This window comes from Macaca mulatta, chromosome 1 (genome assembly GCF_049350105.2).
Source record: "Macaca mulatta isolate MMU2019108-1 chromosome 1, T2T-MMU8v2.0, whole genome shotgun sequence".
Taxonomy (NCBI): Eukaryota; Metazoa; Chordata; class Mammalia; order Primates; family Cercopithecidae; genus Macaca; species Macaca mulatta.
In genome coordinates, this window is record NC_133406.1 from 28,029,128 (window position 1) to 28,051,256 (window position 22,129).

The 22,129-nt window shown below is 36.5% G+C and overlaps 1 protein-coding gene and 1 long non-coding RNA gene across 11 annotated transcripts in view; one reads left to right on the forward strand and one right to left on the reverse strand.

Annotated features, from left to right (window-relative positions):
• Positions 1-603, reverse strand: part of LOC106994811 (uncharacterized) — a 64,755-nt gene extending 64,152 nt beyond the window's left edge. Inside the window, exon 1 of the long non-coding RNA XR_001441502.3 lies at positions 442-603. This is a non-coding gene — a long non-coding RNA (uncharacterized LOC106994811). The remainder of the gene's footprint in view (positions 1-441) is intronic.
• GORAB (golgin, RAB6 interacting) lies at positions 198-21,710 on the forward strand. 10 transcript variants are annotated; one of them, XM_028850300.2, is made up of 7 exons: positions 198-278; positions 4,360-4,477; positions 7,250-7,611; positions 8,593-8,726; positions 10,473-10,574; positions 12,681-12,821; positions 19,902-21,710. In XM_028850300.2, exons 5-7 carry the CDS (start codon positions 10,519-10,521, stop codon positions 20,347-20,349), a joined length of 645 nt encoding a protein of 214 aa, XP_028706133.1. In that variant the 5' UTR covers positions 198-278; positions 4,360-4,477; positions 7,250-7,611; positions 8,593-8,726; positions 10,473-10,518; the 3' UTR covers positions 20,350-21,710. The 10 variants fall into 10 exon arrangements, with proteins under 10 accessions (XP_028706133.1, XP_028706129.1, XP_028706123.1 ...); XM_077999752.1 differs by lacking the exon at positions 198-278 and adding an exon at positions 1,485-1,679; XM_028850296.2 differs by lacking the exon at positions 8,593-8,726.
• The last annotated feature ends 419 nt before the right edge of the window (positions 21,711-22,129 follow it).

Genomic DNA, 22,129 nt, shown 5'->3' on the forward strand with positions numbered 1-22,129 from the left:
CTGCGTGGCAACGTTTCCTTAGGCAGTTTGTCAGGCACTGCTGAAGGCAGCCTGGAAGAAAGCCGGACCCTGAGGCCGCCGAGAGAGGGCCTTGTGTTCGGAGCCCGACGCACTGATTGGCCGCGGCCGAGGAAAAACCCGGATGCGCTGGACAGCAGTGTTGGCAGTCGCGGCTCCGAGATTTGGGCACTTTTGGGGGTGCCGGTGGCCCGGGCCAATGGCGCAAGGTTGGGCAGGCTTCTCTGAAGAGGAACTGAGGAGACTAAAGCAGACTAAAGGTAACAAGATGGGTTTACAGTGTTTTAATTCTTGGTCCTTAAAGGGAAGGGGCGGGATGCAGCTTTGGCGGGGGAAGGGGGCGTGGAAGTGGCTACGTTTGTGTTAGCGGAAGGCGCTGTAAGTACGTGGACTGGTTTGAGGGGGTTTGAGAGGTGGACTTACTGGAAGTCACGACGGGAGGGGCAAGCCAGAGGACTGGGATCTTCTTTTAGGAAAAACGGTCCAGGAATCCACTGTAGGGATTTGACTCGCGTGAAAGGAATGGGACTTGGGAGAGGAAGTGAGCCTACAGCCTGTGTGTCTTCCTTAGGGAGGATTGCTGCAGGAATCGACAGTTGGAGGGTCAGGGTCAGGGTAAGGGAAGGAGGAGGGGCGCACATCATATTAGAATTGTGGTGAATTTGCAAAAGCAGAAGATTGGAAAAAATGAGCACAGGCGTCTGAATAAAGGCAAAAATTTGGTACTTTTCACAATTCATCTGGAGTGTTGCATTCGCTTCTGGTTGCCAGATGATTTTTGCAGTTCTTTCCAATTTTTGAGAATCAGCAAACCAAAAGGGTCTTTGAGAGGGTAGATGTGAAGACTTTATATGTTTATATACATACAGTCTTACTTTGGAGTAAGCTAATCTTGTTCTTCTCTCTCTGGCTTTTTTAGAGTAAGCATTGAATGGGCTTGTACTATATATATATATATATATATATATATATATATATATTTTTTTTTTTTTTTTTAATGAAGGAATTAAGTTTGCTGATTGTTGGTGGAAAACTTAGTAATATTGATTGCACTGCACTTGTGGTTGAAATTTTGCAGTGATCTGTGTGGTTATCCTGGTAGTACACACAATTTCTGTAAGAAGTGTACACCGCTCTTGGTACCTTAATTCAAATACTTTATTTTGGTAGAAAATGAAGTAAACATTTTATTAGCGTTTGTGGGGAAGTTAGTTGTTGCTCTGGTAGCTTGTGCATTTTTAGCATAAATGTGAGAATAATCTAGGGCGGACAAGTGGGAAAAGAAGTAAATTAGTAAGATAGGACCAATGTAGATTATATCGATTGGGGACATTTTGACTGGTCCAGGAGACTTTAAAAACTCTGTCAAAAAGGTTATGCTACGCTGTATGGTTAACTGACTCTGTGTTGCTTTATATGCTCGAATTCTTTTGCTCTGTGTTTCAACATCCATTCACATACTCTGATGTACAGAGTACAAGTGCCCTGGCCTCTGGTCTGACTCCAGTAGACTCATGAGGAGACAAATCACAAAGTTATGTGATAGTAGATATTGCAAAAGCTTGCTTCAGAGACAAGAGGAACCTCACTCTGCCGGAGATTGAATGGAGCTTGGGAAGATTTCACAAAGATTGTGTGTTAGCAGAGGCGCATTTTCCAGGGTAAAGACGACTTAATCTAAAAATCAAAATTACACATTATATTAATTATGTAGAAGTATATTTTGAAATATCTTTGCAACTGGGGGTAGATAGAGGATGGTAAGGGCCTGAACTTCAAGGCCCACTGTAGAGTGTGGAAACCAAATCACTAGTCCGTGACCACCTCGAGGATGGAAAATATCTTAACATCCTTGTATACCCCTAGCTAAACACAGTGCTAGGGGTATACAAATACAGAACTTTCAGCTCTTCCTCTAAATCTTTTCCCCTTGGATTCCTTATTTGTAAAATTAGAGGATTTGGCCCTTTAATTTTAAAGCCATTTCTAGCTGTTCTCTATCCTTAAACATTTATTGAATAATCTAAGAAGATGGAGTTGGTTGCCAGCAAAATAAGGACAGTAGTACTCTGGAGACCCCTGTATGTGCATTGAGGAACATGGTCAAGAACGTTGTTAATAGTCTTGTTTGTAATATTAAGAAGTTGGAAACAACCAAAGTGTTCATTAACAAGGGAATGGGTAAATAAATTGTAGTATACTCATCTAGTGGGCTACTACTGTACAGCTGGTGGGAATAGATTAGTATTAACTGTAACCACATGCATTAACATGTTTGTTAATGCAGTATATGTGATTACACTTGGCCCTTGAACAACACAGGTTTGAACTATGGCGGTTCACTTACAAATGTGCATTTTAAAAATACAGTATTTGGGGGATGTGAAACCTGAGTATATGGAGGGCTAACTTTTGGTATATGTGGTTTTCACAGTGCCAACTGTGGGACTTGAGTATGCACAGATTTTGGTATACATGGGGATCCTGGAACCAGTTATCCTCATATATCAAGGATCAGCTAGCTGTATGTATAATATATACAGTCACACACTCAATAACAGTATTTCAGTTATCAGTGGACCACATGTACAGTGGTGGCCTGGTAATATTATTATAACACCCTGTTTTTACGGCACTTTTTCTGTGTTTTCTTCAGTATAGTGACATACTGTACAGGTTTGGAGCTTATGAGCAAAAGGCTGTACCATATAGCCTAAGTATATAGTAGGCTGTACCATCTAGGTTTGTGTAAATACACTCTCTGATGTTTGCACAAGGACAAAATTGCCTAACAACACATTTCTCAGAATGTAGCCCATTGTTAAGTGACATATGATTGTATATAGTGGGGAGGCGTGGGAATGTGATCAGGGAGAGGAAAATTCAGAGGTATTGGTAATTTATGAAATCAGGTTAAGGCAAGTTAAGCTAAAGTAACAAATAGCCCTAATATGTCAATTGTTTAAAATAAAGATTTGGTTTTCACTCTAGTTTCATGTTTAATGTGGGTTTGGCAGGTGACTGTGTTTCACAGTCACTCCATCTTTTGGTGCTGTCTTGTAGGAGTTTACCATGGTAGGAAGAAAAGAAGATTGAAAATTGAACACTGGCAATTAAATCTTTTCACCAGTAAATGACATGTGACACTCCTACTTATATTTTATTTACCAAAAGCAAGTCATACAACTTGGGGGACAGGACATAAATTCTCTCTTACCTTCTAGAAGGAGGGTTATGTCTATCGTTAAACAGTAGTTACTTCTACTGCAGTCATATTTTAGTTCTTAAACTTTTTTTTAATCATATAGGTTGGAAGACTGTGTTTATGAGTGTAACACATGCATATATTTGATGTATGATCTATTTCATAATGAAAAATTGGAAGAAAACAGTACAGCCACATGCTGTCAATTTTTAGTTAAATAAATTGTTTATTCAGAAGAGTTATTCTTCATACTGATTCTTTGCCAGTTACATTATGAATATCTTCTCCCAGTTTTTAAGTTGTCTTTTCACTTTTATCTTTATGATGAACAAAATATTTTATTTTTTGAGACTGGCTCTCTGTTGCCCAGGCTGGAGTGCAGTAGCGCGATCATAGCTCACTATAACCTTGAACTCCTGGGATCAAGCGATCCTCCTGCCTCAGCCTCCCAAGTAGCTGGGATTACAGCTATGTGCCATCACACCACACTAGTTTTCTTTCTTTCTCTCTCTCTCTCTTTCTTCTTCCTTCCTTCTTCTTCTTTTTTTTTTTTTTTTTTTTTTTTTGTTTGTAGCGATAGAATCTTGCTATTTTGCCTAGGTTGGTCTGAAACTCCTGGGTTCAAGCAGTTCTCCTCCCTCAGCCTCCCAAAGTGCTGGGATTACAGGCATGAGCCACCATGCTGGGCCTTAATTTTAATATATTCAAACATGTGAACCTTTTTTTAATAGTGAACATTTCCGTGTCTTAAGAAATTGGTTTCTTACTATAATTAGTATAGTAGTTACAGGTGTGAGCCACTGCACCTGGCCACTATTCCTGACCTTCTATCTTTTCATATAAAAATTTTAATAATTTTACCAAATTTAACGGAAAACCCATTAGGAATTTTGATTGTAATTGCATTGACTCTTTAGATCAATTTCATCTTCATATTAACATTACCACTAACATGGTATATGTCTCCATTTATTTAGTACTTGTTTAAATTCTCAGTAAATTTTATAGTTTTCCCTATAGAGGTATTAAACATATTTTTTGTTAGATTTGTTCCTAGATAACTGATAATTTCTGGTATTGAAATATATTCTCTTTAATTGTATTTTCTAATTGTTTTCTGCTGATATATAAAAAAGTGCAAGCCAAAAGAAAAGTCAACAAAAGACATGAATAGATATTTCCTAGAAAAGGAACTATGAAGAGATGCTCATCACCACCAAGGAGCAGAGAATTACAAATCAAGAACACAGTGAGGTACTATTTTACACCCATTTGATTGACAAAAATTAAAACATCTGACAGTATTGTATATTGAAGAGAAAGTACATCCACAGGATCTTACACATTACTAGAGGGAGTACACTTTGGAAAGCATTTTCACGTTTCTTCTAAAGTTATACTTTGTGACTCAATAGTTCTGAGATAATATCCAAAGCAAATTCTTGTACATGTAAAATAAGAGACACAGTATTGAAAATTTACAAAAGCAAAAACCTGTAACCAACCTAAATGTCTATCAGTGGAAGAAGATCAGTAGACTCTGGTTTACTCACACAATGAAATGTTATACAACAAAATTAATGACTGCTGCAACATAGACAATATGAATGACTATTGACAGTGTGATATTAAGTAAAACAGATGTACAGCACAAAACCCTTTTTATAAAGTTGGACAACTAAGTAAATACTTTTTAGAAATATTCATAGATGCAACATGTCTATTAGAGAAGGAAGAGAATAATCAACATACGATTCAAATGAGTTTTCTGGGGTTGAGGGAGCAGGGCTTAAATAAGGGATATGGAGCATATATCATAAACTGGTAGTCCATTGGCTTAATTTAACCCAAAAATGTATGCAGCTTTTCGGCTTTGCCTGCGTCCTTCCCCCTTCTTTCTTTTTTTCCTCCTTTCTTCCTGCCTGCCTGCCTTTCTTTCCCTTCTTCCCTCCCTCCCTCTTTCATTCCTTCCTTTCTTCCTTCTCTATCTCTTTCATTTATCCAATCTTTACATTTATTTTAAGTTAATAATGGTGATAATCATCGTGTTATTTGGTAAGCCAGCTATAACTGTTGCCTTTGTTTGGGGGTAGGTCCATGTACTAGGTGAGCCATTGAATTGTGAGCAGAAGTGTTACGCCACTATGGGGTCAGAGCACTTAATTGCTGTAGCAAGACCTTTCTGACCTCTCTTTTCTCCCCGTGTTGTGGTGGCCAGCAACACTGAATACTGACTGTACAGTCAGCCTAGAGCCCTGAGAGACTAATCAGCAGAACCACTCTGTTAGCCTTTAGTTGGCACATGTCATTAATGAAAAATAAACCTTTGTGGTTTAAAACCACTAAGATTTGCCCCTACAGCATAATCTAGATTTTCCTGATTGAGACAGTTCCCTACATTTAAAAATCAAGATATTTTACATAAAAGTCTAAATTGTAATCATAAAAATCAAAATATCTGGCTATGCTGACCTAAATTTTTTAATGATAGCAATTGACTAAAGGTGACTATGAGTTGCCCCCTTACTACCAGACTTGTGCTTCTCAGTTCACCAGTCTCCTTGATATTTGCAGCCCCTAATACACAGTGTGGGAAACAGTATGTTCTGTGTTTAAGTGGCCTGATTTGCTTATTGTTTATTGTTTAAAATTAGCATTTTCAGTCTTATAGGTAGGTTCTGTAAAAATGCGAAATAAAATAGAAGTGACTGCCTGAATTTCAGAGGAACTATTAATAATTCAGCTAATGAGTTCAACAGGGAGGTAAGCAGGCTAAGTGACGTTTTTTGATGGTATGAATAAAGATCAGAGCCAAGAATGTGTTCCTGTTGCAAGGTACAGGAGGATACTTTGGGTTTCTGGCTAAAGTCAACAATAACATTTGCTTTTGATAGTACCTCAGTCTTTTAAAAAATGTTTTCTGTACGTATCTCATTTATTCTTAGACCAATTTCATGCATCAGAGCAGGTTAATTTTCAACCAGCTTGATAGATGAGGAAACTAAGATATTGAATAAATAATTGACTTACCTGAGGTCAGTGAAGCAAAGCTGGAATTGTGACTCTAGAGCTTTTAACTATACTTTGGGAAATTCGAATAATCTTGTTTTGCTTCAAAAGTCAATATGCCAAATTTGAATGTCCCATTTGAGTTGTTCGTTTACAAAAACTCATAATTTCACTTCCCAGGCATTTAAGAGAGAATGCTATTTATAGATCTTATTAAATATAGTATGAATGTGAGTCAGATTCTCCAGTTGTCTGCCCTAAAATGTTTACACTGGCATGGACAGTCCAAAAAGTGTAATAGAAGTATTATTATTTATAACTTTAAAGATATTTCCCCCCAGTTGTTTTATCTTCTATCGCTTTGCCCAGGCTACTATTAAAAGTAGTTTGAATGCATTGATTAGAGCGTGACTAGGCTCTGGGGAGTACAACCTTGGATTGTTCTGTAGGATGAAAGAAAACAGTTTAAGGTTAACTAGCATTCCTAGAAATAAGAGACTTCACTCAACTACATTTCTGTTATAGCATCTGAATATGTATCACATATGTACCAAATTGCCCTAAAAGCTGTTAAAATTTAAGAGAGGGTAATCCCATTTAAAAATGCAACCACCATTTTGTTCAGGAGAGCAGACAGAACCATAAATCAAATTTAAAACCAGATAATTCAGTCATCTCCCTGATTTGGTCAAAATTAGTTGATTTCTTTTGACAATTAGGAAATCAAGTTGAAAAAGAAACCTCACTTTGTGACCTAAGGCCTAACTCACTGATGGACTTCTCTGAAGATAAATTAAGAGATGGGGCAGTTTCTGTTAAATATTAATATTATGATCTAAAAACTGTTGAAACTCTACAGGAAGATGCCTGTTTTTCCCCTAGACTTTCAAGATAGAGAATGGGGTAGGAGAACCACTAGAATTATCAAACTGTAATGTTAATTTTTTATTTTCTTAGAGGAATTATAATTATTTGCTGCTCACACAAAGGAATTTTCCTCTCTTTTCTTTTACATAGATCCATTTGAACCACAGCGACGTCTCCCCGCGAAGAAAAGTCGACAACAACTTCAGCGAGAAAAAGCCCTTATAGAGCAAAGCCAAAAACTTGGACTTCAAGTTGGATCAACCTCATTACTTCCAGAGCAGCTGCTTTCAGCACCAAAACAGAGAGTTAACATTCAAAAACCACCTTTTTCTTCCCCTGCTCTTCCGAGTCATTTCCCTCTCACCTCTCCTGTTGGTGATGGACAACCACAGGGCCTTGAAAGTCAGCCAAAGGAACTGGGACTTGAGAATTCCCATGATGGTCACAACAATATTGAGATTCTACCTCCAAAGCCAGACTGCAAACTGGAGAAAAAGAAAGTGGAATTGTTAGTAAGTCTATATGAAAAGTCCATGAGACTTTTCATCTAAACCGTTTTTTCCCAGTGGGCTTTAAGGAAATGTAACTTGTTTATTTTAACATTTTCTCTCTTTTATATTCAATCCTAGAAATGTGATGTTTAAACTATTGAAAAACAGCTACCACCTAAATATAAGCTGGATGCTGTTAGTCATTCTGTATGTTTTATGTTATTGAGTCTTTATAACAGCCTTAAAATGCATGTTTATTATTTAAACTTTATAGATGAGGTATCTGGGACTCAGAAAAGATGATACCTTCCTAAAGCTAATACACTGCTAGTAAATAGTAGAGCTGAGATTTACATATGAGTCTGTCTGGATCCGAAGTTTATGCCTTTTACACTCAGCAGAAGCAGTTCTTTTTTTTTTTTTTTTTTCTGTTCTTTTTTTTCTTTTGAGACAGAGTCTCGCTCTGTTGCCCAGGCTGGAGTGCAATGGCGCGATCTTGGCTCAGAAGCAGTTATTATATGCATAGTGCCTCTCCCCAAATTGACCCCTTTCTTCATCTTCCAGACTATTTCCATTGGCCCAGAAATTGGAACTTGTGGAGAGACATAAAGGGATGGTCAAAGGAGAGAGTGTAGGAAATTTAGGGGACTAATGATAAAACTCAGTTCATCATTAGGTTTCTTTTTATTTATTCTTTACTGTCTTTGTATTAGAAACAACCTTCATAATTTAGCTACACTGCTCTTGTGGAAGATACTATTTTTTGATTTGCAAATTCTTAGAATTTTTATTTGATAGCTTGTGTTTTAATATATACTCTATTTCTTTGTTTCCTGCTGATTTATCACTCACAGAGGAGAAGGAATGACTTTTATCTCTGTTTTCTCTTTTCTGAGTTCTTTTCAAAGTATCTTTTTTTTTTTTTTCTAATCTCTGACATCTTTTTAATCTCTGCTGATCCAGATTCTATCCTGTGAATTTAAAATGTTTCCTGTCCACTAGGGGTTTACAACTAAGAAATCATTTTGACAAGAGTTATAAAACCACATGAATTTATGAAATCTACATTGAACAAGTGCATACATTAAAGTGTCTCTAAGTGTAGTTTACCAACAAAGACCTGAGACAAATAGGAGGTAAGTTTACATTGAGCTGGACAATTCAGATTAGATGTCATAGGGAAACATTCTTTTTTTAGATACTTGGAAGAATTTTCATAAAAGACATGTAACCTAAACCATTCACGTAAAGGAGAAATTTTGAGGTTTTAAGGAGGAGAAAGGAAAGCTGTGTCCTAGAGAATGTTCAGAGATGCTACCTCATTTCTCTCGGAGAGATGGCAAAGGATGAGCCAGAGAACAGTAGAGAATTAAATAAATGAGGAAGGAGGACAGACGCGGTGGCCCACACCTATAATTCTAGCACTTTGGGAGGCTGAGGCGGGCGCATCTTGGCCAACATGGGGAAACCCCGTCTCTACCAAAAATACAAAAAAAATTAGCTGGGCGTGGTCGTGCGTGCCTGTAGTCCCAGCTACTTGGGAGACTGAGGCACAAGAATTGCTTGAACCTGGGAGGTGGAGGTTGCAGTGAGCCGAGATCGTGCCACTGCACTCCAGCCTGGGCAACAGAGCGAGACTGTCTAAAAAAAAAAAAAAAGGAAAACAGAAATGAGGAAGCAGAAGCAGGGGATCAATAAGTAGAGAATTAAAGAAATGAGAAAGGATCGGAGATGCCTGCCTAGCAAATTCACTAATGCAGCAAGATACCATGAAGCTCTCTGAGGGCTAAAGGCCTCAATCAAAATAATGGTTAGAGAAATTCCAGGTGTCAGTGTTATAGATCATATGGGAGAGAGTGCAGGGTGAGCTGTGGAACTAAGGTGCCTAGTGAAGAGATGCCTGCAATAGTAAAAGTGAGAAATGACCAGTCCCAACACTAAGGTGTAGGAATGGAGCGACAGGGACAATTTTGGAAGTGGTTACTAGATTTGGGAATAGATACATGTGGTATAGTGGCTGTAAGAAGTGACAGTAATAGGAATAAATAGTTTTGCCGAGTTGGCATCAAGCTCATGACTTTATGGGAAATTTTAATATATTTATTTTAGAATTGGACAGATTGTAAGACAGTATATGTTTTCAGATCTTTGAATTTTTTTTCTTTAGCCCAGCATTCCAGTCTTAGCTCTTAGTGTTTTACTTCGTTTAAAAATGTCTGAGTTGGGCTGGGACAGTGGCTTACACCTATAATCCCAGCACTTAGGGAGGCAGAGGCAGGAGGATAGCTTGAGCCTAGAGTTCGAGACCTGCCTGGGTAATACAGCAAGACCCTGTTCTGCACAAAAAGGAAAAAAAAAGACAAAAATCAAGTCTAAGAGTTGGGAAAAAGTGAACAAATTGAAAGAAAATATTAACGTGTGAAATAAACATTGGTTATTGTCTGAAGCATGTTAACGTGGTGGAGACTTTATAGAAAACTCTAAAAGGTATAAGTAATATGACATCAGCTACAGACCAATTTTTATTAATCTCCATTCTGCATATAATACATAATTAACTTACACAAATTTCTTTGTACTCCTAAACACATGCACAGTATTCTGGCTTCTAGTTTGTGGGTTCCTAGATTATATACATATTACGGATTTCAGAGGTCCAATTTATGTAAGCCTCTTTACTTTAGATCGTAGTCTTTGTTCCCATTAGAACAAAATAATGAACTGCAGGTGGGTTTCTTTTAAGAGGACTTTTGAAAGAACATATACATAAATCTTCTTGATTAAATTTTATACTTAGGGGACTGAGACTGGTAAGGTGTGGGATAGGGTAGCAGTTTCTTTTTCTTTCATAAACTCATTTTTATGCTTTTTTTGCCCCCTAGGCAAGAAAAATCTCGTTGGGAAGTCCTCCAACAAGAACAACGGCTAATGGAAGAGAAAAATAAACGTAAAAAAGCTCTTTTGGCTAAAGCTATTGCAGAAAGGTGAGGCACCTGAACCAGGAGAGGCTGTTTGTAACCTGTAACCTGTTCTGTTATGTGTTATATTTATTTTCCCACGTCTCTTTTAATAAACTGATATTTTTTCTTCGACCATTACTTTTAAGTAAACAAATTATGCTTTATAAGTGATACTGAAATTCCAATTATAATTTATTAAGGAGAACTTTTTAAGCATAGAGCATATTAAATTTGTAAATATAGTTGCAGTTATAACTTAAAGACCTTCATTAGTGCTTCTAGTTTTAGCCATCTACACAATCATAAGGGAAGCAGTAAATAGCTATCAGTATATGTAAATTAGCAACAAATGCAAGTTTTAATTTTTATGTAGGGAGGCCTTAATCATTTGATGTGTAGAGGAATAAGGTTTTCTACATAAGTGACATACTCCCATGAATCTTAAGTGTATTTCCTATGGGCGTTTTCTTAAATAATGTGTTCCGCCTCCACAAGTAGAAGATACATGATATAGTTTAACTTTTTATTGATGACTCAGGGTCGTTATTCTGAGCACTGTGTGAGATTCAATTTTTCTTTCACCTTCCAGTGTCTATCAGCAGCCCCTTCACATTTACTGCATTGTACCAGCCCTATACAACAACATTCCCAATGGAATCATTCTTCCCATCCCTCACCACTCTTGCTGAGTTTGTAGTTTCTGTCTAATCTCCTGTGGCCTTAGGAAACTAAACTTAGTCAATAAATCAATGGTTGTGAATAGTGAAAAATAAATGCAAGGAAATATTTAGTGACATTTTCTTTTTAGACTTCCAGAAAAGTCTGTCAAACTGTTACTGCTTGAAGCTAGAGTATGTGTAGGGGCAGGAGAAGAGGGAAGAGGGTGATAGGTATAAGAGTAGTTTAGAATTTTGTCTACCAGAGGCGTGAGTATATTTGAGAAATCATGATTTTTCTTTTTCTACTACTGGTACACCTTTATCTTTCTTGAAGCACAGGAAATATGCAACTCACTGAGTTACTATGTTTCAAGGGAAAAAACCAGCAGATAAAAGAGTAGTACCTTCTTTTTTTTTTTTTTTTTTTTTGTAAGTGATTATTTAAAAATAAAGCATTTTAGTAGTCTTTGATTTCTAAGAGATGGGAAGGCTGTTTTCTGTGGTTTTACAAAAACATGTACAGGCTCGGCAGTTCTTCTTATAAGTGTTTTTGATTTTAGACAGAAAGCACCAGTATAAACAGAAGTGTAGGGAAATGCATCATGTTTGAACTATTAATAAAAGGACAGTGAAGTACTTGACGTTAAGTGAACTTTTGTAGGCAGAAAGGAAGGGTAAACGCCTAAGAGTAGAAATCTAGAGAATGTGCTGTGTAACATAGTGGACTTATGTGGGGATTTTTCTTCTTCATTCACAGTGTGTGTGAAAATTTGAAATGAGTGAAATCATGATTAAAGGGTTGCTTTTTTATTTGCTTGTTCCATTTCTTAAGTGTATATTGTACTTGGGAGAGGGGATTAAGAAATGATGAGGTTGGATGTGCTTTTAAATAAGGAAAATGAGTGTTTTGGTGTTCAACTCCATAAAGAATTTGGGGAACTAGTAGTTTTCCTAGAGAACAAGAATCAAAGCAATAAAAGTTTGGGGAAATGGGTCCCAAGAAAGTTAAAACTAAATGGATGTTCTCAGATGTATAAAGAGGTGTGGTTTAGTATAGGCATCTGTCTGTTCTTAATGGCAGGTAAGTATCAGACAAATGAAAATGGGCTTAGGAAGAGGAAGAATTAAAGACTAGAAATTTGGAAAGCTCTGTTGAATGTTTCAATGTAAAGGGAATACAGATATATTCTTTTAGTGTTTGTTCTCTTTACAGAATGAGTATCTACAAATGAACTATTTGCTGAGTTTTTTTTAGTCTTGTTACTTTGTTTATGCAACATGCAAATATAAAATTTCAAAAACTCAAATGTTAACCAGCATTTATTTTATTTCAATTTTCCTGAGTTTTTTCTAACTTTTAAAACATAAATTATAAACATATATACAGTATCTTGCTTTTTCGCTTACATTGTATATGAACCCATGGTTTTAAAATGTTCTTACTTTCCCACTCACATACCTGATTTTCTAGATCCAAAAGAACTCAGGCAGAAACCATGAAACTAAAGCGGATCCAGAAGGAGTTGCAGGCTTTAGATGACATGGTGTCAGCTGACATTGGAATTCTCAGGAACCGAATTGATCAGGCCAGCTTAGACTATTCATATGCTCGGTGAGTTGGGGAAATTGAACAAGGAGTATGATTTAATTAATGTTTATTGCCAGCTATTCGAGGGGCTTTTATGTATATATCATAATTTAAGCCTCAAAACAACCCCATTCAGTGCTGTATTTATTCCTCTTTTGTGCTAATTCAGGTGTCTGCTCTTCAGTGACGTCTTCCTTAACTCTGCCCTACTAGTTAACCTTGTTCGTGTGCCATTAGAGCAGATCTTGCATTATTTATTTACATTTTAGTCTTTGCTGCTAAACCCTCAGCTATTTAATGTTTGGAAGTTTTTTATTCATCTTTCAGGATCCAGCAAAGTAAATATCTGAATGATTTGCCCAAAACTGTTATTCTAACACCATGTCTATGTTCTTTCCATTAAAGTTTTTGATATCTGACACGGTCCTATAGGATTGAAGTCTAGTTCTCACTTTAGCTTTCGTCAGAGTAAGAGGATCTAGTTTAGTTTTTAAAAGCTTATGAATAATTTAAGCAGATCCACTGTCTTGGAAATTTGAAATATTTTCTCTTTTCTTTTTTTTCAATTATATTCTTATGAGATGGTTTAATATATGTTTCCTTGGTGTCAACCATTGGCATTTTTTAAAAGAGAAAAAAATACCATGGAGTATTTTTAAAATGAACTAACACATGTAATGAATTACATGGACTTTGCAGACAGATAAAAGGGCAAAAAATTATATCCAACTTCAGGGTTTTCAGCCCTTTCAACATTGCTTTAATCATACTGGTTTGTCTTTTTTTGCAAGGGAATGCTGTGTTAATGACTCGATTTTGTATCTTTCTCTGTTACACTAGAAATCAATCAAAATGCCTCATTAGGCCAGGGTAAACCACAACATCAGAATGTTTATGTAACAGTTTATTAAAGCGGAAATTCTTGATTGTGGTTTTTAATTAACTGTTGAGTGTTTAAGAAAGAGACTTGTGGTTGTTCTTGTGATTCTTGTAATTGTTGTTGGACCATATGCTGTTAGACTTAAAGGGTTGTCTTTATTAATTAACTACCTAAATGAATGCCATCAGGAGCTGATAACCAGAACTTCCAGGTTTCCATTAATAAGGTCATTAAGGGAGGTAACAGAGATTTTATTTAAGATTAAACTAAGCCTTGGTTTGTAGCATATTTTATTCTCTGTAACATAAGTTTGCCAGAGGAACATTTTTATGCCTTTGTAGCCTTTTATATGAATAATTCATATTATAAGGTACAAGTACTAGGTACCTCAATAGAAATTTGAGGCCGGGCACGGTGGCTCACGCCTGTAATCTCAGTGTTTTGGGAGGCCAAGGCAGGCGGATTACGAGGTCAGGAGATCACGACCATCCTGGCTAACACAGTGAAACCCTGTCTCTACTAAAAATACAAAAAATTAGCCAGGCGTAGTGGTGGGCGCCTGTAGTCCCAGCTACTCGGGAGACTGAGGCAGGAGATGGCGTGAACCTGGGAGGCGGATCTTGCAGTGAGCCAAGATTGCGCCACTGCACTCCAGCCCTAGCGACAGAGCGAGACTCCGTCTCAAAAAAAAAAAAAAAAAAAAGAGAAAAGTAATTTGATTTTGTTTTAATTCTGTTCTAGTGGAAACTGGAGAAAGATGCCTTTTCATATTCAGTATTATATAAGAAATGTCATAGTTTTAGCCTTCTAAGAACCACAAAGAAGGTGGGGTTACTAAAGGAAAAAACATCCTATAGTCTCTAAGTATCCTAAATGAAATTTTAGTAAATTTTTACATCTTTAATAAGTTATAGATGACAGTTTCTCATGTTACTAATATTGATTTAGTTGAATGTAAGTAGATGTTGTGTGCCGCTGTTTTTATTTTTATTTGTGAGACGGAGTATCACTCTTATTGCCCAGGCTGGAGTGCAGTGGCGTGATTTCTGCTCATTGCAACCTCCGCCTCCCAGATTCAAGCGATTCTCCTGCCTCAGTCTCCTAAGTAGCCCAACTACAGGCACCCACCACCACACCTGGCTAATTTTTTTTATTTTTAGTAGAGATGAGGTTTCACCATGTTGGCCAGGCTGGTCTTGAACTCTTGACCTCAGGTGATCCGCCTGCCTCGGCCTCCAAAGTTCTGGGATTACAGGTGTGAGCCACCACACCTGGCCGTGTGCTGCTATTTTCAAAAGCCAAAGCTCTTGGCGTTCAGTCAAAGGAAAATATAGGCAATGGTGATTAGAACCATATAGTGTGTCTTGTTCATGTGTAAGATTAAGGTATCATTTTCTAAATTTGCATTTGTGGTTACTGAGAAATTATAGATTGGTAAAATAATAATATGGTCCAGATTTCGAGTGAAAGATAATCCCTAGGACAGTCAGTTTTTATGGGAGATTTCCTTGTTTTTTCTTTTTTTTAATAAAAATAATATCTTAGTTCTGTAGTATTTGGTACAATGCTATGTCCACAGAAGGTTCTTGGATAGTAAATAGGCCAGAACTTGCTTTAAAATTGGCTTCTGTAGAGCAGTGTTTGGAGAGACACCTCTGAGAAGACTGGCACTTTGAGTGAGCCAATTTGAGAGAGTTGCTGCTGCTACTGCTACTGTTCACCACTGGGATTACAGTGTTGCTATATGCTGTGCAGACCAGCTTACAAAATCAAGAGTGGCTGCATGTAGAACATTTTTTTGAATCACTGTTGACCATCTAGGTTTCATAGACACCTTCATACACACAAACATACACCCACAGACAAATATTTTTAAATCACTTGATGAATAATTTTTAAAAGTAAGATTAAAAGGGATTGTGTAAAACAAAGATTTTGATAAGAATATAAGCCTGGTAACCATCTTTGTATCAAGTAATGTTTGACTCACAGACATGAAAAGCTGAGAGAATATAATTACATTACATCCTTGTAGCAACAAGGGATAGTCTAGATAATTGTAAAATATTGGGGGTAAGTTCTCCCTGCTGAAATGATTAACTCTATGATAATATCATTTTTCCTTTCTATGCTTAGAAATATATTTTTCATTCACTGATTCTCAAGTTTGAGAAAATTCACCTAGGATATGTTTTGCTGAAGACTCATCTGAGATTTCACATATGATCGATTTTTATCATCTGGACTCTAGAATGTGTCTCTGCATTTCTATTAGTTTCCTAGGACTGCCATGACAAGTAATCAAAAACTGAGTGACCTAAAACAACATAAATTCCTTCTCTTGCATTTCTGGAGGCCACATACCCAAAATCAAGGTGTCAGGTTTGTAATGTCTTCAGAGACTCTAGCTATCCATTTCTTGCCTCTTCCAGCTTCTAGTGGCTGTGGGCATCCCTTGGCTTGTGGCCACATCACTCCATTCTGTGCCTCCATAGTTATATTGCCTTTTCTTCTCTCTCAAAACTTCCTCTGCCTTTCTCTTAAAAAGATGCATGTGATTACACTTAGGGTCCAACAGTATAATCTGAAATAAACTCCTTTCAAATCCTTTACCTTAATCACATATTTTTCCATATAAGGTAATTTTCACTCATTTGTCATAGAAAGTAATATTCACAGGTCCCAGGAATTAGGAATTCTCTTTGGGAGGCCATTTTTTAGCCTACCACAGGATTCATCTTTTGATTTCTGTAACAGTGGCAAAATGTCTTCCTCTGTCAGTTGTCTCTACTTTGCTAATACTGGATAGGCAGAAATGAAAACTAAAAACAGTTTTCAAAAATGGTGTTTTCAGTCTTCTTTTATATCTTCTGGAGGTGACATAGTACTTTGTACAGCACAGTAAAGAAGGTCAACAATGATAACTTACTGCATCATCCTTTTAGATCATTATTTTATTTTAATTTTTTATTGCAAAAGAGAATAATTGATAAGTAATGATGAAATAATTCCTAGGATGATGAAATGGCAGAATGTTTCAAGATACAGGAAATATAAAAATACTGCAATAATCCTCTATCTTAGATTTATGAAAGGGTTCATTGGACCTCTCTAGTAATTGCAGAATACAATTTATTTTGTTTTTTTAAATAAGTAAATTTTCTCATTGTTTGAAAGGCTTAAGAAAAGGTAAAAATTATGAAATGCTAATTTATACAAATAGTGAGAACTGCTCAGAAAAGGAACTGAAAAACTAAAAGTGGACCCGTGGAACCCAGTGCTATACAGAGGGTTAATGGTTGAGTTTTTAAACATTTCAGGGGATACCAAAACAAAGAGATACTTTCTAAAATCCTTTAAAAATAACTTTCATTGATCCATTCCATCCCCCTTTAAAATAACAAAACAATTGTATAATTACATTTCCAGTTCACTCTGTCTTACTATGTTATGTGTAATGCTCTTATTATTTTGTTCCAGAATGTCATCATACACTACTTTGGTATTACCCACCTGACTGTAGGCTGGTAGTGCAGTTTGTGAAACTAATCAATATTTTAAATGTTAAATCACTCTGTAGGAGAGTATATATTTGTATTTCTGACCAGAAAGACTGAATAAATAAACAAAATACAAAATCTTCAGTGATTTATCCAGGGTGATAGATCAGTGGAAACCAAGGGACCTATTTGCAGATGTTAATTTCAATTCAGTATTCATGAGTCCATACTGTAAATCTCTACTGATTGATTTTGACTGGCTGAAGGAGACCACAGACTTGCAGAGAAGGGAGGTTTGAGTCACGGTCAGGTCAGGGCATTCATACACCTATTGAGAATGTCAGAACCCCTGTCTTGTTGCAAGAATATTACATGAACAGGGTATGTTATAAAGTATGGAAATAAGGGAACTAGGTATCCAGTAGAGTTCCTTTAGAACAATTCTTTTAACATAGAGGGTTATTGAAAGATAATGGGCACTCTCATTCTTACATTTACTATATTTAATTTAAAAAAGGAAATATGATAGATTAACATTATGTAAATGAGTTTTCAAGTATAAATACCAGGTCCCTAAATTTTGTGTAATCTTAATTTTAGATTCATGCTTACTAATACATTAACAGTACTTTTTGATTCTGGTGTTCTAAAGGAGAAGTTCTGTTTCTTGAGCACCTACCATACACAAGACTGGAAGCTTGCCCCGTTTATACTGTTTAATACTCAAAACTCCTATGAGGTATTTTATCATCATTGTTTTACAGATAGACCAAGACTCAGCTTAAGTAACTGCCCAGAGTCTCTGTACTGGAATTTTCAATTATTGCATGCCTCTTCCCCAACCCCTTCCAGAGGAACCTGACTGTGTTTTGGACTCAGGATGCTGACCCTGGGGCATACCTAATTAGAACAAAGATGGGCTACCGACTCCAGTACATTTAATTCATAGGCTAAGTAGTGGTTCATGGCATGGCCTGACACTAAGAGTTCTGTTTAAGCTGAGATGAGCTGGGCAAACCTGGGTTCTTCTCTGAGACTATGGAATTGGATCACTGAGAGATTGAGTGGAGTGAATTTGATACAGATTGCAGGTGGTGGCCATACTGGGCTGTGAGTATGATAGGAGAGCTGAAATGAGAGAAAATGTGTTGCTTCTAAGCATTGAAGAGAATAGCCTTTGATTCTGATGACATGACTATGAAATTGCCTCTTGCAGCCTACAATAAAACTCAATTCTTACCTGAGCTAGTTTGACTGGATATCTGTTCTTTGCATCCACGAAAAGCCTTAACCAAAACGGGCACACACGGTAATTGTCAGGAAGGTTTTGACCCCTGAGTTGTCTAAAATGAAAGCCATTTATTATTTTCACTGTATTTTTTTCCAAGACAGAGAATCCTAAATTAGGAGATACACCTGTTTCTTTTTGCCATAACTCTTATACTAGAAGCTACGTATTACACTAAGTCGATGTAGGCACTCATAACAGGTAAAGCAGCATGGCCTTCACAACTGCTAATGGTAATGAAATTGAAGAACTAGTTGGAAATCAACCTTTTTTCTGACAAAGAGGAAGGACCCTCTTGTTGCAAAAAGAAAAGCAACAAATTGTATAGAAAAGTAAAAGACAATAAATTAAGATACGATAACTCTTCTTTTTGTACTGACCTAATGCAGAAGAAAAAAAGTGAGATTGCATGGTGACTTCTCCGGTAGAATTGCTCTGCTTCACATACGACTTTACATAAGATTACCTATCAACAGAGTTTATACATGTGTAAATATGTAAAATTTCCTACTAAGTGTAAATGGAGTAGTGGAGAGAGTGAGAACAACTTAACCCAAGGATTCTCAAGTGGGAGCATTTTTGTCCAGTAAAGGGACATTTGACAATGCCTGCAGACACTTTTGCTTATTACAACTTTTGAGAATTACTGGCTACTGATGGGTAGAAGCCAGTGATGCACTTTAGCATCCTGCAGTGTGCAGGACAGCTTCTCACAACAAATAATTATATGGCCCAAATTGTCAGTAGCACCAAGATTGAGAAATCCTACATATAGCTCTCCTGAGGTTTTCTACTTGATGTTTATGTCTTGCTGTCACCCAGTATCATTTTGCTGGGTGTGCTCTGTCCCATTTACATTCATCTCCCAACCACTGTCCATATCTTTCTCCATCAGAATTTGTCTCTTTTTTTCTAATTTATTAATCAAGAGATACGATTTTCCACTTTCTCCATCTCTTGTCTTACTTCTTATAAATTTAACCAGCTGTGTGCTAAAGCTAGCTTACCCTGGCTCATGTGGATTTTGTGTATCTCTTCCCAGTTCTGCATTCAGTAATATCACCTTGGTGGTAGTAGTTATCCCATGGAAATGTAAACGCTACAAATCAGGGCTCCCCATCCTCCCACTCCGGAAGTAGCATACCACTGAATTAACCTTTTAGACCGCCTTCACTCAAAAACAGCTTTGGAAAGAAAACATTCGTGCAGAATGATGTGTTTTATTAGGTGAATTCAAGTAAGGATATTGTGAAAGTTTCAGCAGCCATGGCCTAGTTTGTCTAACATGTAGACAAGTGTTTGTAAAGCAGTAATATCCATATCTTCATTATCTATTTTTTCCCAGTTTTGGAGTTTAATTATTGTTTCTAGATCCTCTTTTGAATATCTACTTCAATGGAAAACTGATGGACCTATCTTTATACACATCCTTACAGGAAGCGGTTTGACAGGGCTGAAGCAGAGTATATTGCAGCAAAGCTAGATCTGCAGCGCAAGACTGAGATAAAAGAGCAACTCACTGAACACCTTTGTACAATCATACAGCAAAATGAGCTCCGGAAGGCCAAGAAGTTGGAGGAGTTGATGCAACAACTAGATGTACAAGCTGATGAAGAGGCTCTGGAGCTTGAGGTGGAGGTAGAGAGATTGCTACATGAACAAGAAGTAGAAGCAAGGAAACCAGTGGTTCATTTAGAGAGGCCGTTTCAGGCTGCTGAGGAGAGTGTGACTTTCGAATTTGCAAAAGAGAACAAAAAGTGTCAAGAACAAGCTGTTTCCCCAAAGGTAGATGAACAGTGTGGAAATTCCAATAGCATCCCCTTTCATAGTCCAAACTGCCCAAATCAAGAAGGTAATGACATTTCAGCTGCTTTGGCCACATGAAGTTCTGGTATTCTTTTGAACTAATATGGTATTCAGTGAAGTATACTTTTTGCAGTAGATTATGCCCTCACCTCCAATAAAAACCTCTTTAAAACAATGCTGATTTTTGAATTCATGATTAGTTTTAGTAAATTAATATGATTGGCCATTCTAAAATCCAAAATTATGATACGTTTATTTCTGGGGGTATATTTCACCTTGATTTTGGCCCAGTTCTTTCAGTGTTCCATTACCCTTTTTACTGAATTAAAGTTAAGTGACTTAAAAGGATGGAAGAAAAACTACATGGTTGGAGTGTTTTTAGACCAGATAAATACAGAAAAGTAGAATGGAAAATGATACTCAATACCTAGTTGAACGCATTTCACTTCTCCTGGGAGATGTATTAAGACTGGAAGTCCTATTTTATGTAATCAGTAAAAAGACAAAAATTACAGTGTGAAAAAGAGAAAGACAGGAATCGAAGAAAAAAGTTGCAGGTTGAATTATCTATCTGGATATTACTAGAGTTGTAAAACTTGGAAATTGGAATTTATGTGAAGAACCAGACAACTGAAGCCAGGATCACTTTTGTCTTCAATTTACCTTCAAATGGTTTTAGTTTACAACTTGGGTTTTGTTATTTGACACACACACACGTATATATAAACATACATGTAATTTTACTATTATATTGTCTTTCCTTTAATCGATGAATTGATTAAATTTAGACAATTAAAACATTTCTAAAGTGAGGCTGAAAATAATATAGAAAATCTCATTGCTACTTGTGATGATCAAAAAAGGATGTATTTTCTTTCTAAAGTTATCTATAAATATGTGTTTGATATGTTGGACATGAATTACCCTGTCATGAAGCATTTAAAAGCTGATTTTCTTGTTAGTTTGTTAATTACCTGTTACTAGTATTTGACCAATACATTGTGCTGTATGTAAATGTGTAAATAAATATTGTAATTTTCTCACAAAGTCTGTGAGTATCACATTAAATTATGATTTATTTACCAGAAATTCCAAAAAGTCAAAATATTACCTTTGAGGACTTAAAAAAAAAACAATTATTATCAGAGAACATAAGCACAAATATAAGATTGTATCCATAAAAGTTTCTGAAAAACTTAGGGACGTCCTGTTTTTAAATGGGTTTGTTTGAGGGTATTATCTTCTGGTAATAATAATATAGATGAGCTTTATATTTTTATATTACGTAATTTGAGTTGAAAGTATAACATTTCATTACTGACTTCTCTAAAGCATTTCTATAGATAGTTGTACTTTTATTTATGAATGACATACATAAAAGCCAAAAGTTTCATTGTCTAACACACTTCTTTTTCTAAGGAATAAACAAGTCTGATGTACTCACAGTGTCTTTCATTTACCTTAAAAAAATTTCTAACAGTTTAGTATGTGTTAAGCATTGTGTGACAATAATGCATCTTGGATCTCTTTGTGGTACATACAGTTATTTACTTTTGTTAAGCCTCTGTTAAGGAAAACTGATTATCAATGAGGTTTTATAATATTGGTTAAATGCAGATATGTGCAATCTTAATTCTCAGTCTGAACACTTCAAAGATATATGAAGAAATGAGAACCACGAAAAAGAAATAAGTTAGATGAGACCTCAGAGATAATCTAATTTAATCTTGTTTTTTTTGTTTTTTGTTTTTTGTTTTGAGACGGACTCTCACTCTGCTGCCCAGGTTGGAGTGCAGTGGCACGATCTCAGCTCACTGCAACCTCCGCTTCCCGGGTTCAAGCAGTTCTTCCTCAGCCC